The 17953-nt window shown below is 37.9% G+C and overlaps 1 protein-coding gene across 4 annotated transcripts in view; it reads left to right on the forward strand.

The window, feature by feature from the left end:
* The window catches only part of LOC110309383 (ST18 C2H2C-type zinc finger transcription factor), a 338717-nt gene that overhangs the window by 258944 nt on the left and 61820 nt on the right, over positions 1-17953 (forward strand). For all 4 annotated transcript variants that reach the window (XM_021182357.1, XM_021182038.1, XM_021182120.1 and 1 more), the window contains one exon: positions 13687-13877. In XM_021182357.1, coding sequence (XP_021038016.1) covers positions 13687-13877 — 191 coding nt within the window. The remainder of the gene's footprint in view (positions 1-13686; positions 13878-17953) is intronic.

Here is a 17953-nt window from a genome sequence, read left to right on the forward strand (position 1 = left end):
CAGCCAGGGCTACACAGAGAAACCCTGTCTCGGAAAAAAAAAATAATAATGAGGGCAGGACAGATTTGTGGACCAAATTTCTACATTTGAAAATAAATGTAGCAAATAAATTGGTATTTCTTTTGCAGGTGTGATGTAGCCACGTAATATTGGAAGAAATACTTTGTCTTAGTTTCTAAATTGCACAAATTAGTGGAAGAAGTTCGCCTTTATGGGTGCAGCTTGTTCTGCTTTATTTTCACTTCCTAGGCTACTGTGACTTTGTTTCTGCCAGCCTTGGGCTTACTGTGCCATACACATGCATGTGCACACTGGCTAAACTGCCCCTTCTTTCCCCTCCACCTCACATTTTAAAACCCTATTCCTTTCTGGTCCTAGTGTTCTCTCTGGAGAGCAGAATGTCATCTTTGCTTTATTCTGATCACTGCAACTATAATGCTCCCTAGGCTTGAAGCCCTTCTATATTAGCTCCATTGAATTGAAGTGTTTCTGGAGTTACCCCTTGTTCACCAAGCAGAAGTCAACAACTGATGAGCTGTTTAGAACATGTTGACTTTTGCTTTGTGTAGAAGTGGGGTCATCTCAATAGTGAGGTGGTACCTGCCTCCCAGACACACATGAGAATTTTTAATGTGATTCTTTTTAATGATTTGAATATTTTAAGATAATATTTTATTGTTTCATTTGAGAGTTCCCTACAATGTAGTTTGATCTCATTCACTTCAACTCCTCCAAGATCCATTCAACTTTGTGTTCTGTCTGTCCTGTTCCATTTTGTTTTTGTTTTACGCCATCAGATTCAACTGGTGCTTCCCAAATGCTCTTGAATATGGGGCCTGCCCTGGTCAATCTACTAAGGGGTCATAACCTTAAAATAAACTGTTTCTCTTCTTTATCCTAGTAGCTTTCAGATGACAATATCTCTACAACAAAGAGTAAAACACATATGTGTGAAACACATACCTCTTCACCACCATGCCATGGTTTTCTTTCTGGCTTGGGTTTGCCCAAGTTTTATGCATGCTGTCATAATTGTTGTGAGTACATATGTGGATATGTCCTGTTGTATCTTTAAAACACTGTTTCTTTGTTGTCATCCACCATCTCTGTCTCTTAAAAATCTTTCCAGCTCTTCTTCTAATATAACATCTGAGCCTTGGGATAAAGGATTTGATATAGAGGTCCTATTTAGAACTAAGCATCCTATAGTCTTGTATTCTCTGAAGATTAACCAGCTGTATGTATCAATGTTATTTACCGTCAACTGCAAGAAGAAGAAGCATCCCTAAAGAGGGTTGAAATATGCACTAATCTATGGATTTAACAATAAGTCTTCAGGAATGGTTTAATATTTTCTCTATTTGGTAGAATAATAATAGTAGCTTCTTCCCTAAAGCCTATGAGCTATCTTGACATAGGCTCTTGATGCTTTGATGGTGTGAAGTATGGAGGAGGTCTTAAATCTAATCAAAATGTAATTTGTTACTGCCATAACATTTGTGCAACTATTTTTCCAGTGTCTTACAGGGCAGTCTTGGTTGGAGCTCATAGGGTGTCCATCTGGGTAAAGTTTATTATTGAAATAGAGCAAAAAATTTAAGTGGGTAAGGGAAAAATACAGACAGTACCCAGAATCTTAGTCAGAGGAGGAGCAAGTGCAAATCTAAAAGATTGGAGGCCCATGTACAAGGAGTAGACTAGGAAACAAGAGGAAGTAATAGGAAACTCAGAAAAACAATGGGTTCAGATTGTACTGAGAGTTATATGCAATTTTAGGACTTCTGACTCTACTAAGATATGAAGATTCTGTAATGTTTTGAGAGATGGTGTAATGTTAGTAACATTATCCTGGCCTGTGTAGAAGAGGCTGCAAATCATGTGTTTAGAAGCATATAGAGTTTAGATGAGAAGAAGTTTACTAATAATACCAATAAGAAGTGGTGGGTGACTTGAAGTATGATGGTACCTACAGGGTCATGGAAGATTCTGAACATATTTGCAAGAGGGAGCCAACTCGCATTAGTGTGAGAGTTTATGTGGCTACAGAAAGTAGTGAAGGCTGGCCTAAGGTTTGTACCTGCAATATCAGCATGACTGAGAAGCAAGATTCGAGGGCTGCACAATCTGGAACATGTTGATTTGACATGTTTACTGGCTATGGAAATAGGATACACTCAGAAATCTCATATCCAGAGTGTCTTAGCTCTCCAATCTCATGAAATCCCCCTCTCCTTGTACCACACTGAAGATGATACAAATATTTTTTTGTAAGAGAGTGCATACTTCTATCTTTCCTCTTTGCATCCTGGGCAAAAAACAAGGTCAATATACAAAATCATCTGGCCTGCTAAGAGTGGAAAGGGCCCTTATGCCAAGTGAGCTGCAGGATATAGCTACTATTCATGGCAGGAGCTGGAGGAGTACATATGGGCTGGAACCCAGGGGTGCTGGATCAAAGGTATGGAACATCAACTTGGATAAGGAGAAGTTGGTGTGGAAGCCATCTCTTATGTTATAGGATTTAGTGCCCTGTCAAGGAGCCTGGGGGGATGGTACTAGCATGCTGACAGATTGGCTCTTGGAAGGCTAATGTAGAAAATCTAGAACTGCCACTGCAAACAACAGAAGAGAGGAGAGAGATATGATCATTCCTGGAATATATACACAGGCCATTAAAACCACCCTGTAAAAATCTGTTATCCCTTGCCAAGTGTGTATGCCTGGGGGACTTCTCAGAAACCAAGTACAGTGATTTCCTGTGAGGGAAGTCCTTCTCATAATTATGGCTTCATAGCTATTGTTTCTTTCACCTATTACCAGGAGAATCTATGACAGTCTGCTTAAAGAACAATTGTCCTTGTCAGGGAAGACTCTAGAAACATTTCAAGAACTGTTGGAATGTATTATAGTCATAACAATGACTGCACTCCTTCCCCAACTCCTCCCAAATCTACCTGCTACTTCCCTATCACCTCCCAACTTCATGTCCTTTTAATCTTTTTTTTTTTAATAAATAAACCAACTCTACTATTTCCTGCTTTTATGCTCATGGACGTGGTTCTATCCACTGGAGTGGATGACTTACCAAGGGTCATACCCTAAAAGAAAACTGACTTTCCATCCTCTAGAAGCCATCAGCTATCAATAGCTCCTCATCTAGGAATGGAAACTCATCTCATGACCTACCTCCAAATACACACACACACACACACACACACACACACACACACACACACACGAGTTCTTTTGTAATAGTTTTTTGAAGTTATAATATGTATAATAGTATGTCTTACCCATTATCTTTCTTCCCTCCAAACCCAAACCCTCCAGGACACCTCTTTGCCCTTTTCAAATGCATGGCCTCTTTTTTCATTAATTGTTGTTATGTACATATATGTGTGTCATTGAGTGGGATGATTACATTCCTAAATATATAAATATGATATGCTCAGTATGTTTAATGTTACTTGTATTTATGTTTCAGGGCTGACCATTGGTATTGAATAACGAACTGATGTACTCTTCCATGGGAAAGATGATTTCTCCCTCTCTCACCATTCTGTAGTTGTTCTTTGTATTGGGCTGAGGCCATTGACCTTCCTACTGTAATAAATAGTTTTCCATGTTGGACAACTACTGGTGTCCTCCTTGCTCAGCTCATTTTTGTGCAGTCTTGTGGGTAAGACTTTATGAATGGAGCTTCTGCAATTTTTAGGACAAGGTCTCACAGCAAATTCCCTGATCTTCTATCTCTTACAATCTTTTCACTTACTCTTCTGAAATGATCCCCAAGCCTTACTTGCTGAGATATGGATTATATTGTAGTTCATATATATTTGGGCTGCATTTTGGTTGTGTTCTTCTGTCATAGTCCCTGATAATTCTGGGTGTCCTTGATGAGAGGTGAGGTATCTTATCTGTGGCTATAAAGACAAGTTTGTCATCAAGGACACAGGAAAGGAGATAACATTTGAAATGTAAATAAATAAAATATCCAACTAGAAAAAAAGATAAATATTTTGAATGTAGTTAGGGATTATGATGTTTTTAGTAAGTGGTGGTTCTAAGTTCTCTTCTAATATCCACAACTTTACTAGCCCTGGGTAGTTGGCTAGGGTTGTAGTACCAGACATGATTTTCCTCTAGTTGAGTGGGAAAATTGAATTTTCTTTTTGTTTGTTTGTTTGTTTTGGGGGGTTTTGTGGATATTTTCTTTATTTATATTTCAAATGTTATACCCTTTCCTGGTTTCCCTTCCAAAAAACGCCCTACCCCTATCCCCTTCCTCCTCCCACTGCTCACCAACCCACCCACTCCCATTTCCTGGCCCTGGCATAGAGCCTGGGGCATAGAGCCTTCATAGGACAAAGGGCGTGTGCTCCCATTGATGTCCGACTAGGCTATCCTCTGCTGCATATGCAGCTGGAGTCATGAGTCCCACCATGTGTGCTCTTTGGTTGGTGGTTAAATCCCTGGGAGTTCTGAGGGTACTGGCTAGTTCATATTGCTGTTCCTCCTATGGGGCTGCAAACCCCTTCAGCTCCTTAGGTCCTCAGGAAAATTGAATTTTCTTAATGGAGATTTTCTTGACTTCCCAATATGCTAGAGATTTGATCTGGGACATCTTTCAATGACTCAAATGTTAAAGGCTTGGTGCACAGCCTGACTCCTTTAGAAGGTGGAAGTGGAATTAGGATGTACTCTGAAGGGGGTTGTGTGGCACTGTCCACATCCTCCACTTGCATCCATCTAAAAAGTAAAAAATGGTGGTATATTTTGCTACTACAATGTAGGCAATGGTACCAGCTTCTCATGGTGAAACCTCCACAATCATGAGTCACATTGAAATTTTCTCTCCTAAGCTGATTATAACAGACTTTTTGTTGCAGTAATATGAAGCTGACATACTATTTTAATCCACAAGTTTCTGGTTCTTCTTTTATTAAACATTTTTCCAAAGTATTTATCTTCACACATACTATGTATCCAGTGTAGAAAACTTAACTGGAAAATTTTATTTCTCTCTGATAAAAACTCTAGGAAGAGAGATTTTTTTCAATTTTATTCAATGCTATATCTTTATTAGTATCTCTCTATATATATTATTAAGTATCCTCTTATGACTATAAGCTGAGCTACAGTACTGCCCATATGCCTTAATATTGTTGGAAACTGTTGAGTTGTGTTTTTTCCAAGAATTATACAAAAGCCTCAGAAATCAACTGTACTAATTACTGGTTATTGTTCTAAGTATAGAATGGATTTGTTTTATAATTGTGGTGTGGAATGCAAATGGACTCATACATAGTTTCTCACTTTGGATAATTTGCACTGGATAATCAGACTGATGTACACACTGATAGCACATGGAAATATTTGCAAAACAAACCTCCCTGTAGTCATGCTAAGCTCTGTTCTGAGTCCATGAAGAATGACTTTCTTTTCTTGGATCAAAAAAAAAAAAAAAGAAAGAAAAGAAAAGAAAAGAAAAGAAAAGAAAAGAAAAGAAAAGAAAAGAAAAGAAAAGAAAGTTCTGCACCAGTAGCTCAACATACTTGTTTGTTATCCTTTAAGAAAAAGTTGAGGTTTATAATTGTAAGCCAAATAGGTTTTGTCAGTCGACTTTATTTCTAGGCTTCACAGGAAGCCTGACATTTGGAAAGCTTCCTGGGTCTTCCATGATTGGCTGTCTTCATTCACTGGTTTAAGTCTTGTCTGCTTATTAAATCACAGCACCAATACTGGGACGCTCAAAGCTTCATATATTTCCAGCTTCAAGGAACTGAACTCACCTCCACTTGGAGCTCAGTAAGCACTCTAAGCACCCGACCATCCCAGTCCCCAATGCATGTGCTGAGCTATTGCCTATTTTTTTTTAATTGCTAGCCTGTCTTTTCTTATTGGTAAGAATTATTTATATACTTTATAAGGCACGTGTTTCAAATACCTTCCCCTGCTCTGTGGTTTTCTTCATTCTTGTCTTTTGTAAAGTCTTCTGAGAAGTATAATGTATGGTAGGATGGGCAAAGAGAGCTGATCTCATTGGATCGTTCCCACCAGAGTGCACCATGGAAACTGGTTGAGACCCAGGGTTGGTCTAAATCCTAACTAATACCTTCTGACATCAGAAGTTTTACATTTAAATGTGACATAATTTACTAGTTTTGATCTTTAAATTTGTGTTTTAACTGGTTGTCAAACAGTTGTTTAACTGTTGCTTCCCCTAAGGTTATGAAAACGTTACCTCACACTTGTTACAGTATAAGTTTTAAACCCATAACCCTTCCAGAATTATTTTGGTATAGTAATCCACCAATATCCATAAGCCATGGAGAACGTCAACCTAGTTTGAGCTGTATTTTCCTCAGTTAAGAGATTCCCTATTTTCCCTTAGAGAAATGCCTCTTTACCATTCACACATCGAAGGTAACTGTTGCCATTATGTAAAGCATGGAACACTGCAGCACTGGCACTATAGTTCCTCAGTAGTTTGTTTTAATAACCAAGAAGGTGACTGAATGTCTAAGGGGTGTGGCTTAGTGTACATGGTACTCTGGGCCACAGTCAGAGCAGGATAGTACCAAATTCTATCCTGCATAAGAATGGCACAGTTTTAAACATGAATTATTTATTTCCAAAATTTTACCTAATATTTTTTGATTTGTGATTAATGGTGGACAAAGAAACTGAAAATTAAAAGCTGTACTAATGAGGAACAAGTACACATTGTGATGGAGAGGTATTTGGGGTTTTGTTTGTTTGCTTGTTTCAGATAAACATCTACTCTATTGAAGAAACAACTATTTCCCCAGTGACACATACCTTCATGATAAGGTAGTCATGGAGTGGGTCTGTCTCTGTCCCCTCAATTGGAACATCTACACGGCTCCCTCTGTCTGCATTTGTGTTTGCATTGATAAGGCCACAGCTAGAGAGTACCAAGTTGTATGACAAGACTTTGCAGCCAAGGTCATCAGTTCTCCAATTTTGTCTTTTGCACTTTTTCCAAAAAGTCATTGCTCTTCTTGGTTCTTTTTATTTCTGTAAATTGTAATTTATTTTTTCCGTTTCTTGTTGGAACTCTCTTGGTGCTTTGATGGGAATTATATTGATCTGGAAAATTAGGGAAAGACAGAATCTTTCTGTGCTGAATCTTTGCTCATGAATACTTTATAGACTTCCATTTACTTAGATCTTATGTGATCACAAAAAGGAGTTGGTTTCATGGCAGTTTTGCATCTTCTTTGTTAGATCTGTTCTTAGGTATTTTTCATGTTGCGGTACTATTCTAAATGTCCTCATTTATTATTAGTTTATAAATGTGTTGCTAACCTTTGAGTAGCAACCTCACTAACCTCACTATATTTACTTCTTTGTCATCAAATTCTCTTTGTAGAGTCATTTGGATTTTCTTCAGATACACTCCCAAGGCTGGGGAGATGGGTCCATGTGTAAAGTGCTTGCCTTCAATGTGAATATCTGAGTTAAAATCCCAGAAGCTACGCATGTAAAACCAAACACAACAGCATCTATAATCTTAGTGTCCCTATGTTGAAATGAGAGACAGAGAAAAGAGATTCCTTGGAAATTCATGGGCCCACTAGCCTCACATGTACAGTAGCAAGCAAGAGGCCCTGACTCTCAAATAAGCTGAAAGATAAGGGTTCATATTGCTGACCCACACATATTTGCTATAATTCATATGTGCTGATGCATGTGCAAGAACATACATATGCACATACATACAAATCTCTCTCTCCTCTATCTCTCTCGCTCTTAATACAGATCCATATTTCTTGGCCCTTTCCAATGTATTTATGGTGTTCTAACCAATTATAAGATATCCATAGGAATTCTTGCCCTGAATTTTCCATGAAAATGTTGAATGCAGAGTTTAATAATCTCCACCTATTTTTCTGTTTCATTCATCTGTGAGATCTCAAAACAAGTGCATTTCCGGATCTAAAATTTTAATTGGCTTATTATTTTCTGGCTTGCACTGAGAATCGATTACTATTGAAAACAGACTAAAAATCATAGGGTAAACCCAGAGTTCCCAGTGTGTTGTAATTTTTCTGGAGCCTGAATTTAACTTATAGAAATCATCCTTTGGTGATTTTCTTGTGAATGCTCTCTGTGTGGCTTGTGTGAGTGAGTTAACTCAGGTGTATGTGAGTTAACTCACGTATATGTCTCACAATTGTAATAGCAGCTCAAATTAGAATTTCAATTTGTAAATAGAGTCTTTTCTCAGGATTGTAATCCCAAAAGTTCTCATGGGTAAATACAGATCCTATGAATCAAACCCCCAAACTATGATGTTTAAAGTGTTTGGAGCATTAATTCCCCTGGGGGCTCTGGGTGTTTAAAGCAACAGTTTGATTGAATAGAACAATAAATGCAGAGCTGACTGTATTTTTCTCTTTCTTTCTCATCTGCTAGAAAAATATAGATAATAGAGCTCATTTATTTTCTTTACATTTCAGAGCTCTGCAGATGGGAAAACACAGCCCAGTGGAAATGATTTCTGGCAACCTTGAGAAGATATGTTAGCATTCTGTGGCATTTCTCTCCATGACATGTAAAGCATGGCTTTCCCTCATTGCAGTGTCACAGTGAAGTGTCACAATAAAGCCAAAATAGTGTGCCCTCAGGGAAAACTAGAAAGGGACCATTTTCCATGCACACACAAAGGGTAATATTTATTACAAAGCCTTTCATTTTAGCTCCAAATGCTGTCTGGGCTGTGAGTAGTTTGCAGTAGAGAAATGCACAGAATGTGAGATTTAAAGCAAATGTTATGTGTAAACCAAATTTATGTAAATGTAAATAAAAAGTAAAAAATCGAATGCTCTCATGGACATGTGTGCATTTAGTCTGCAGAGTGCTGGAAAATGCCTGCATCAGCTGGTGCTGGTTGAGCCCAAGGAACGCTGAATTGGGGGCCACACTACTCTGTCCTGACCTGGTTTGTCAGCACAGAAACTCTCTTTAGTCCTTAACATTTATAATATAGAAATTCTCCTCCCCATTTGCTAGATGGGAGATTTAATGTTTCAAAATATCCACCAGTTCATGGCATATTACAGAGCCAGGACTGCTGAATCTATTTCAGTACGCTCAATATCTGTACTTTTTTATAATTAAATTTGTTCTTCAATAGTTTCATCTCTCTCTCTCTCTCTCTCTCTCTCTCTCTCTCTCTCTCTCTCTGTGTGTGTGTGTGTGTGTGTGTGTGTGTTCTGATCACTCTTACTCTATCCTCCTATCTCTCCCTCCTACCTCTGTCATTCCAACTTTGCCTACAAGTCTCTTGTCTCTTCCACATCCACATCTTTTTGTTTTGTGACCCTCCAAGTTTAACCGGACCCATCCACCATGAGTATAGAGCTATCCAGTAGAGCCTGGTAGTCCCGTCTGTGGAAATACAACTGAAGACAATGATGTGCCCCTCCCCTACTGTCTATAAATAGCCAGTGATTTCACAATGATGGGTATGACCCTGTAAGTGACTATTGACAGGCCAGGCTTGTGCAGGACCAGTGTAGGCAAATTCATTTGTTGTGAGAACATTTTCCAATGGCTGTCATCCCCAGAAGGTAGTATTTCATAGCCATTCTTTTGATCCAGTTCTTGCATTCTTTCCATTCATATCTAGTAGAGTGTTCCCTGAACCCTGAGGTTGGGGCGGGGTACAGAAATGTCCTGTTTAGAAGTGAGTGCACACTGATTCTCAGCACTTTGAACAGCTGTGACTCTTTGTATTTGCCAGTGTCCAAAGAGAAGCATTTCTGATAGAAACTAAGAATAGTATTTGTCAGTGGACATAAGCATTATTTAGAAAGCATGAATTTGTACTTTTGATTTTAGAAACATGTACATACCTCTTCATCCTATACTCATAAAATTATTATTTTATCCAAATATTGAGCTTGATTTTCATCACCGTTGACAGCTATCTCGGAAGGGCCAAGCTACTTCTCCACTTTAGGTCATAATAAGATTTTACCTGTTTAAATATGTATTTTAACTTAACTTTGTTTATATGTGTATGTCTCTGTGAGTGTATGCACATGGGAAAGGAGTTGCCAGGGGAAACCAGAAGCAGGTCTCTCTGATCCCTTGGAGCTGGAATTATATGCAGAATTTATCCAAATCTGTTGTTCTGGCCTGGCAATATGGGAGATAAAAGAAGCCTTGAGACCCTGCACACTGGGTTTAGCTGTCAGTTCCACCAGTTAGTAGTTTTGCTTGTTTGTTGGTGGAATGCTACTTTCTTCATAAATGGGTAACCTTATATGATAATATTAAAAATGATACAGTCTGAAGAACTAGTCAGCATGTGTGCAGCCCCTATCTTTAAAGAAGGAAATTGTATTTCCAGGATGATTAGCCCTCACTAACTAGCCCCACAATGAAAGGCTTCTAGTGCCAACAAATCCCTAACCTCTATCACCTTCATCTTCTTAAATGTTATGATACCAATGCTATTTGACATGAAATTCACCTTTTTAACACATTTTAAATATGTGATATACATTGTTGACCTGAAGAAGTTATGTAACAGATCTCTGGAGTTTCTTCATTTTTGCTCAGTTAAATTTTTGTGTGTTTATAATTCCCCACTCCATCCTTCAGCATAATAGAAGCAATACTTCTTTATTTCTTGTTTATTCTTTGAAATTTTCACACATTTTAGTAATGGCATTTGATCACCCACATCTACCACTCCTCCTCTCAACCTCCTCCTGGTGCTCCCAACTTCAAGGCCTCACATTTTTGTTATTATTAATGACACCAACTCCTGTTAGTGGTTCCCAACTGTGTATAAGTAGGGCCTTGCATGCAATGTGGCATAACTACCTACTAGCAGCCATGTCCCCAAAGGAGAGTATCCCTTTCTCAGGAGCCATTAGGTTCTAATGGCTGCTCCCACGGGGTAAAATGCCTGTGGTACCTGCTCACATTCAAATTGGAATTTTGACTGGCTTAGTACTGTGCAGGTTTTGTGCAAAAAACTGTAACTGCTAGGCATCTATGTGTGCAACCGTCATGCCCTATCTAGAAGTCAGTATTTCACAGCTCTCCTCCTCATCCACCAGCTCTCACATTTGATTCATTCTTCAGTGATGCTCCCTAGACCTTGATTAGGTGAGGTTAATAATGATTCAGCCTCAGCTGAGCTCCCACAGTTACTTATAACCTGAACAAGGTTGAGTACTATAAGAATCCCTGGGTGTAATCAAATATTCAAAAGGGAGTTTGAAAGCCTAACTATTTAGTATAACAACAATAGTTTACACACTAGGTCCTGTGATCTCCTAATCATGAGATTTTGACCAAATTCATATTACTAGGCATGAAATTTGTCCTATAGATCAGACTCCATATCAAAACAGAAAGCGGTTCCTATAACATTAACACCACTATTGCAACACTGGGTATGTCTTGCCAGGCAGGGACTAGAACAGACCATTGATGCCTTTTCTCCCCCAGACGGTAGCATAGAATATTTTGACACTGTAAAAGCTAGCTAGTGGGAAATAATTCTGTGGTAAGTCAGGACCACCACTATTTCTTTAATTCTATGAGTTGAATGTTCTTATGCTACGCACTTATAAGGGAAATGATGCACATTTTCTCTGTGTATCTGTGACTTATTTTGCATTTGATAAATATGGAAATATGTCTTTCTTGTTTAAGGCTTAATTGTACATACTGTAATACATATATTGTCACTTCATCACTCCATGTAGATTGGGGTGTTTCCACATATTGGTCACTGTAAGTAGTGCTACTCTCAACATTCAAATAGTATCACAGCTCCTTAAAAATACAGCTATGATTGCTTCACCAATTCAACTTCTGGAGATTTCTGCAAAAGAACAAGTGAAGAGTCTATTAAAACTTCATTTTAATATTTTGGTTTGTCCTTTTCCCACTACCAAATTAAATCACACCAATTCTTAAAATCTATTTTCCATCTCTGCCTTTAATATCTGAATAGCATAAGAGCCTCTCCTACTTTCTACAAATTGTGCTGATTCCTGAGAAGGGCTGAGCAACTTGGCATGAATATTTTCTGAGATGTTTTGTGGAAGTTCATTTGATTTTGGAGCGTTGAAATTTTCTTGAACTCTCTTCACACATCTATTATCCCTTACCTCATCTTCACGTCTTTGCCCTGTCCCTCAAAGAGTGCTCTGTGTTAGGATGGTAGTGGATACAAGAGTAATATTGTCTGCTGTTGCCCATTCTCTTCACATCAGCATGGTGTAACGTGTGCTTTCTTCTCAGATCACCAACTTCTGTCCACATAGTTCTCCACCTTCTAGAGGTCCAGCAGTCTGACGCTGTTATTGCTATCTGGCCACCTTTCCTGGTCCTGCAGTTTCTTTACATGTTCACTTTAAATTTACGTTCATATGTATGAAAACCCATTAGTTTAGTTCAGAAAATTCACTCATTTCTTCCTATCTTGATGGTTTTCTCTAGTTTTCACCTTTTATGATATTTTTAAACTTCAGTTAAAAAGGAAGATTGTTTAAGAAGATCCTACCTTTTCTAAAAGGAAGATGGTTTAGAAAGATCTTTCTAGGTTCTTTTTTTCCTTTTTTTTTTTTCTGTTTCCTCCCTTGGAAGTTTTTGCAATTACTGTTAAATATTTAAGAATATGTATGTATCTGACTTTACAGACTAAATTTCCTGAACATGTCACCATCTTTGCATGGTGTTCATGTGAGACCTTCTGACTAGTTGCCACTATTACCAAGAATTGCTTTTGGTTTGTTTTTTGACCTGGAATCAATAAATTGCTTCTCTGCTTCCAGGATTCTTGGACCTTTTTCCATGTGAACCTCACTCATTTTTCTTCAAAGAGCATTTAAGAAGTATCTGTCATAGAGTCACTATTGAAATTCTATGATCTTCACAGATCTTGCCAGGAGAGTGTTTCTCTTAAGTTCACACAGTAAATCTCCATTAACTCTGAGTGAGGTGAATGTAGGAAATCTTTGTTGAAAGGGCCTCCCTTAGAAGGATTTCCAAATGGAGCCATCTGAGAACAGAAATAAGGATAGGCTGTTGGCCATTTTTTGTGAAATCCAATCTTATGTTTCCACCTTTTATTTGTTATGTGTGCCAAATGAGTGAAAAATCCAAAGGTACATTGCTATGTGACAACTTTTCACTTTTTTGTGTCACTGGATATGGGTTGAATATCCATAGCTTGTACCTTTGATAGTGGCTCTTTCAGTTAAATCAGTGCATAAGACCTATGGTGTCTCAAACCTGAGGTACAAGCATGGGAAAGTTAAGCAACTTTAGTGTCATCTCACTATTGGAGAACCTACATTTTTGTCATACTGGTACATTTGTTGTACCTAGTGGTGTAGTTTTTGCATTTCTGTTTCTTGAGGCTTGCAAACTGGTTTAAGTCTTGTTTTACCTCCTGTATATGTAATGAAGTGAAGCAGAGATTGGCATATGCTTACTCAGGAGTAATGGTGAGTGTTTAAATACTTCCGATGGACTGTAAAGTAGACTTCTGAGAGACTAATAGCATGAATGATAAACCCTATACTCCAGGTCCCAAGTTTCCAGGTGCCTTGAGTTAAAGTCAAACAGCAAGCAGCAATGAATGTTATTTTACTGTATTCTTAATCTGCTCTACTCTGCTTGCTCCAGGGTTCCGTATGATTGCTCTATGGCAAAGAAGAGGAGAGCTGAAGAGCAGGCATCGGGAGTGCCAGTTAACAAGAGGAAATCTCTGCTAATGAAACCCCGGCACTACAGCCCAGACATGGGCTGCAAGGAAAGTCCAGACAACAGGAACGAGGATGATGGCCTCCTAGAAACAAACGACCATGCCACTGCAGGTAGCAAAAGGCATGGTCCAAGCAGTATATACTTCTGTCACCAAACATCATTCTTAGGTCATGGAGAAGACATGGTTCCTATCACTGTTAAACTATATATTTGGGATTTAGATACAAAACCCCAACAATTATTTGAGTCAATATTCACTTATTAAGGCTCCATTTACTTTAACCAGATTCCATTTAGGGTCTATAGTTTCAGCCTGAATGTGCCCTGGACTCACTTCAAGTCATGATTAGGTTAAGGTTCTTTGGATAGATACTAGCCTTAAAGCTGAGGAGTCTGTCTGAGTAAATGTCTAAATCCAAAAAGAATGCTTCAAACTACAGAATGAATTTAAGCTTTACGATAACTCTTTAATAGTAACGATCAATGTAATGTTCACAAATGATATGTACACACACATTTATTGTCTATGTATACAGCTAAAACAGTAATACATAACTTTATCAATATGTTTAATATTATTTAGCTCCAAAATATAATAGTAATAACATGACTCAATGTAGGTGTTGTATGACCTTAATATTTTTATATACTTCAAATAATACTTAGAGCCATTGATTGTAGAGGTGACCTAAAGCTGTTATACTTGAGGCTTATTCAATGGAAGAACAATATAAAAAAGATACTGTTGTGCTTATAGTTCTAAAATCAGTAATTTAAGTTTATCTTTAATAATACATTAATTCAATGCTTTGCACACTCTTCAGGTGTCCTCTTTTGCATGAGTGAAATATAGTTACAACTTTAATAGCTTAGAGGTTGTTTCTTCTCAGTTCTCAATCCCTGGCAGTCACATCCAGGATTTGAAGTTTTGTTGACTGATTCACACATGATTAGTCTCATTAGTGTCAGACATGCAAAAATCTCAAAAACCTATGAAACCTTTAAGGTATAAGGCTTAACTCAAAGAAATTTGAATTAGATATGCACTTGTCCTGTTAAATATATACTTCTACTGAATGAGACTGTTTAGGTAAGCAACATACAGTAATAAATGTCTTATTCAAAACAAACAAATAAAAGGTACAAATATTTATAGATCATATTTTTACACATAGAATTCTAGAAATAACACTAAATATTATCTTTAAAGATGTAAAAACATATTGACTGAAGATAAGTTTCAGGTCACAGAATCTTCTTTATCTTGGCAAAGTATTGAAGATTCCATGGTCAAAACAATGTCTTCTGATTTGTTTTTAAGATTATTTCTTTTAAGTATATGATTTTAAGTCTCAGGGTTCATAGTTAAATTATAATCATCTTGAACTTTTATTAATTTCCGTGATCTGGCTACTTGAATGTGTTGAATCATGGACACAGCAGATGCAATCTGATCTTGGAGGAAGTTCTTAGAGCCAGTCCATGAAGACAAAGATATTTGCAAACCTCACACACACTGCTGTATCTATTTGATTATCATAAATACTTAGTATCAGTCAAGTGAATATATTGTTCAAATGTATTCGGTAAACTGTTCAGTCACAAGCACTTATAGACATTTATTTTCAGGTTTAAAAAGGCTAATGGTTGCATTTAATATTAGAGCTACTACTGATAGTGATGCTGAAATTACCATAGTGACTATTAATTTTCAGCTGCTTGTATATTTCAGACACATAAGTGATACCATTTAGTCCATTTTACAGTGTCATATTGCATGTAGAAATCTGGTCTTGGTGTTACAGTTGAAATCATTAGAGACCAAAGAGATTTAAATTTGAAGGTAACACAGTTTGCAGTCTGGGAAACAAAGAAGTACTTAATAGACAATCTAAAAGAACAAGTGAAATCACTCTCTGTTAATTGTGCTCTGTAAGTTCGGTCTCCCTTGCCTATCCTCCCCTCAGAATGCATGCTGGGAAGATTTTTTTCATAAGGTCCAAATGAAGTTGCAATTTCTAAAAGTGAGAGATCATAAATGTTCTTACCCCAGGTCAATAGAGAAAAAAATGAAGTTTCCTTTGGCTTTTGAGTAACTTTAAGCACAGAAGGAAGGTAGCCAGGCTCCATGCATCAGCAGTACACCTCATTGCAGTGCTCTTGATTCCAGGCCCCCCAGCTCTTTGCCTTCAGATGAGTGTGTCTAGTTGAATCTTCAGCTGTACAGCTCAGGTATTGAGGGTATAAAGTACTCATTAATGCTGGCTCTTGCATCCTGAAAGTGTTTTGTTCTTTATGGCTGTACACCACACTCTAACCTGACTCAAAAAAACTGCATGTGGTTACTAGTGTGGGTAGTTAGAGATCCCTGCACCCTGGAGACATGAACACCAGGAAACAAGACTAGCATAGACTCCTGGAACACACAGAAAATAAGAGTCATCATGGGTTCAGAGTGTACCCACTGTGGAGTTTCCAGCAGCATGGCCATATGCCTGGGACCTGGAAATGCCTCCCCAGACACAGAAGATTCTCGGAGCTAAAATCATGCTTTTAATATGTCACCCTCAGTAAAAAAGAAAGAAAGAAAGAAAGAAAGAAAGAAAGAAAGAAAGAAAGAAAGAAAGAAAGAAAGAAAGAAAGGAAGGAAGAAAGAAAGAAAGAACTCTGAACTTTAGAAGATCAGTTTATTCTTCTATGGCTTTTATCCCTGCCAAAAGTTCATATTCAAAAGTTCTAATAAATGAATTTGCCTGTAGTGCTCTTTGATTATAGAAGCAGAAATGAACCCAGTGATCATAAAAAAATAGCTATGCTAAGGAGTTTATTATAAAATAGTGAAATTTTCAGAAGAATATTAAAGTTGTTTTGATTCGGAGTAAAGATACATGATAGATAGATAGATAGATAGATGTGAGAAACCATTAAATACATATAGAATTAGTAATCATCTATCATGGAAACCTTGTTTTATAATCAGGAAATAAGTGTGAGTTGCTATATACCAGTCAAAAGCCTATTTTAGGGGCTGCTTGCCCCCTCCTCTCTCTCTTACTCCTGCTTCTCTCTCTTGCCTCTTGCCCCTTTGCTCTCCCTCACTCCCCATTCCCCTCACTCCACATGGTCATGGCTGGACTCTACTTCTCTACTCTCTTTTTCTCTCTGCTTCTACTACTCTCTTAACTCCCCTCCCCATGCCCTAAATAAACTCTATTCTATACCAAAAAAAAAAGCCTATTTTTTTTATCTGCATACAAAGTTTCCAACTTAATCTCCTGCCAAACCACAATGCTTGGAAGTTCACATTGGACACTGAGACTTAGGTCATTTCTGAAACTATCAACCTATGCCCTTCTGGGGGTTGACCCAAAAATTCCCATCGTTGTGATATTAGCAAAGTTAAGGCCTGCTTGTATGAGTTTTGCATTGTTTGTATTTCCATATTTTGACCAATAACTTAAGGATCATTGTTCTTTCCAGCCCAAAATAACTTGATGTTCCAATAGATTTATTATGAAAAAAAAAAAACCCTCAATTTAGAAAAGTACTCTATTACTATTCTTCGTACTTTCTCCTAAGAATAGCTATGTTACATGAGTCATCTCTTAAGGCATTTCTAGGCTTCAGGATACTTGTATTATGTAATAGAAACAAAGAAACAAATTTCAAGCCATGTAGCCCTTGGTCTGGTCTTAGCCTTCTACTGAATACCTGTGTAGTCTTGAGCAAGCCATGACAGACATGAAACTGCAGTTTCTCTGTGAGATGGACTGGGAAGCAACTTGTAGATTGGGAAATAGGAAATGGAGCACTGTGCTAGACACATAAGTTCATTGTTCTAGGAATGGGCGCTGGATCATCTAAGTCACTGGCCCATCCTCATTCTGAAATGAAAACCCAGGCACCAGAGATCAAAAGGTTTCTAGGGTCATGCAAGCAGATGCTGCCTAGCTAGTGGCAGACACGGTTGTGCTGCAGTCCTCTATGGCTTATATAGTCACCTTGCAGGGCTTTCTTCTCTGTGACCTCTGAAGTTTCTTAGGAATGACTTCTAGTGATGAAAGCAGGCCAATATTATTCATGTTAAGGAGGCTAGTAGTCCTCTGATGTTAGAGCCTTTAAAAATAGCATCTGCAAAAGATGGCCTAGTCGGCCATCACTGGAAAGAGAGGCCCATTGGACTTGC

The sequence above is a fragment of the Mus caroli genome, chromosome 1 (genome assembly GCF_900094665.2).
Source record: "Mus caroli chromosome 1, CAROLI_EIJ_v1.1, whole genome shotgun sequence".
Lineage (NCBI taxonomy): Eukaryota > Metazoa > Chordata > Mammalia > Rodentia > Muridae > Mus > Mus caroli.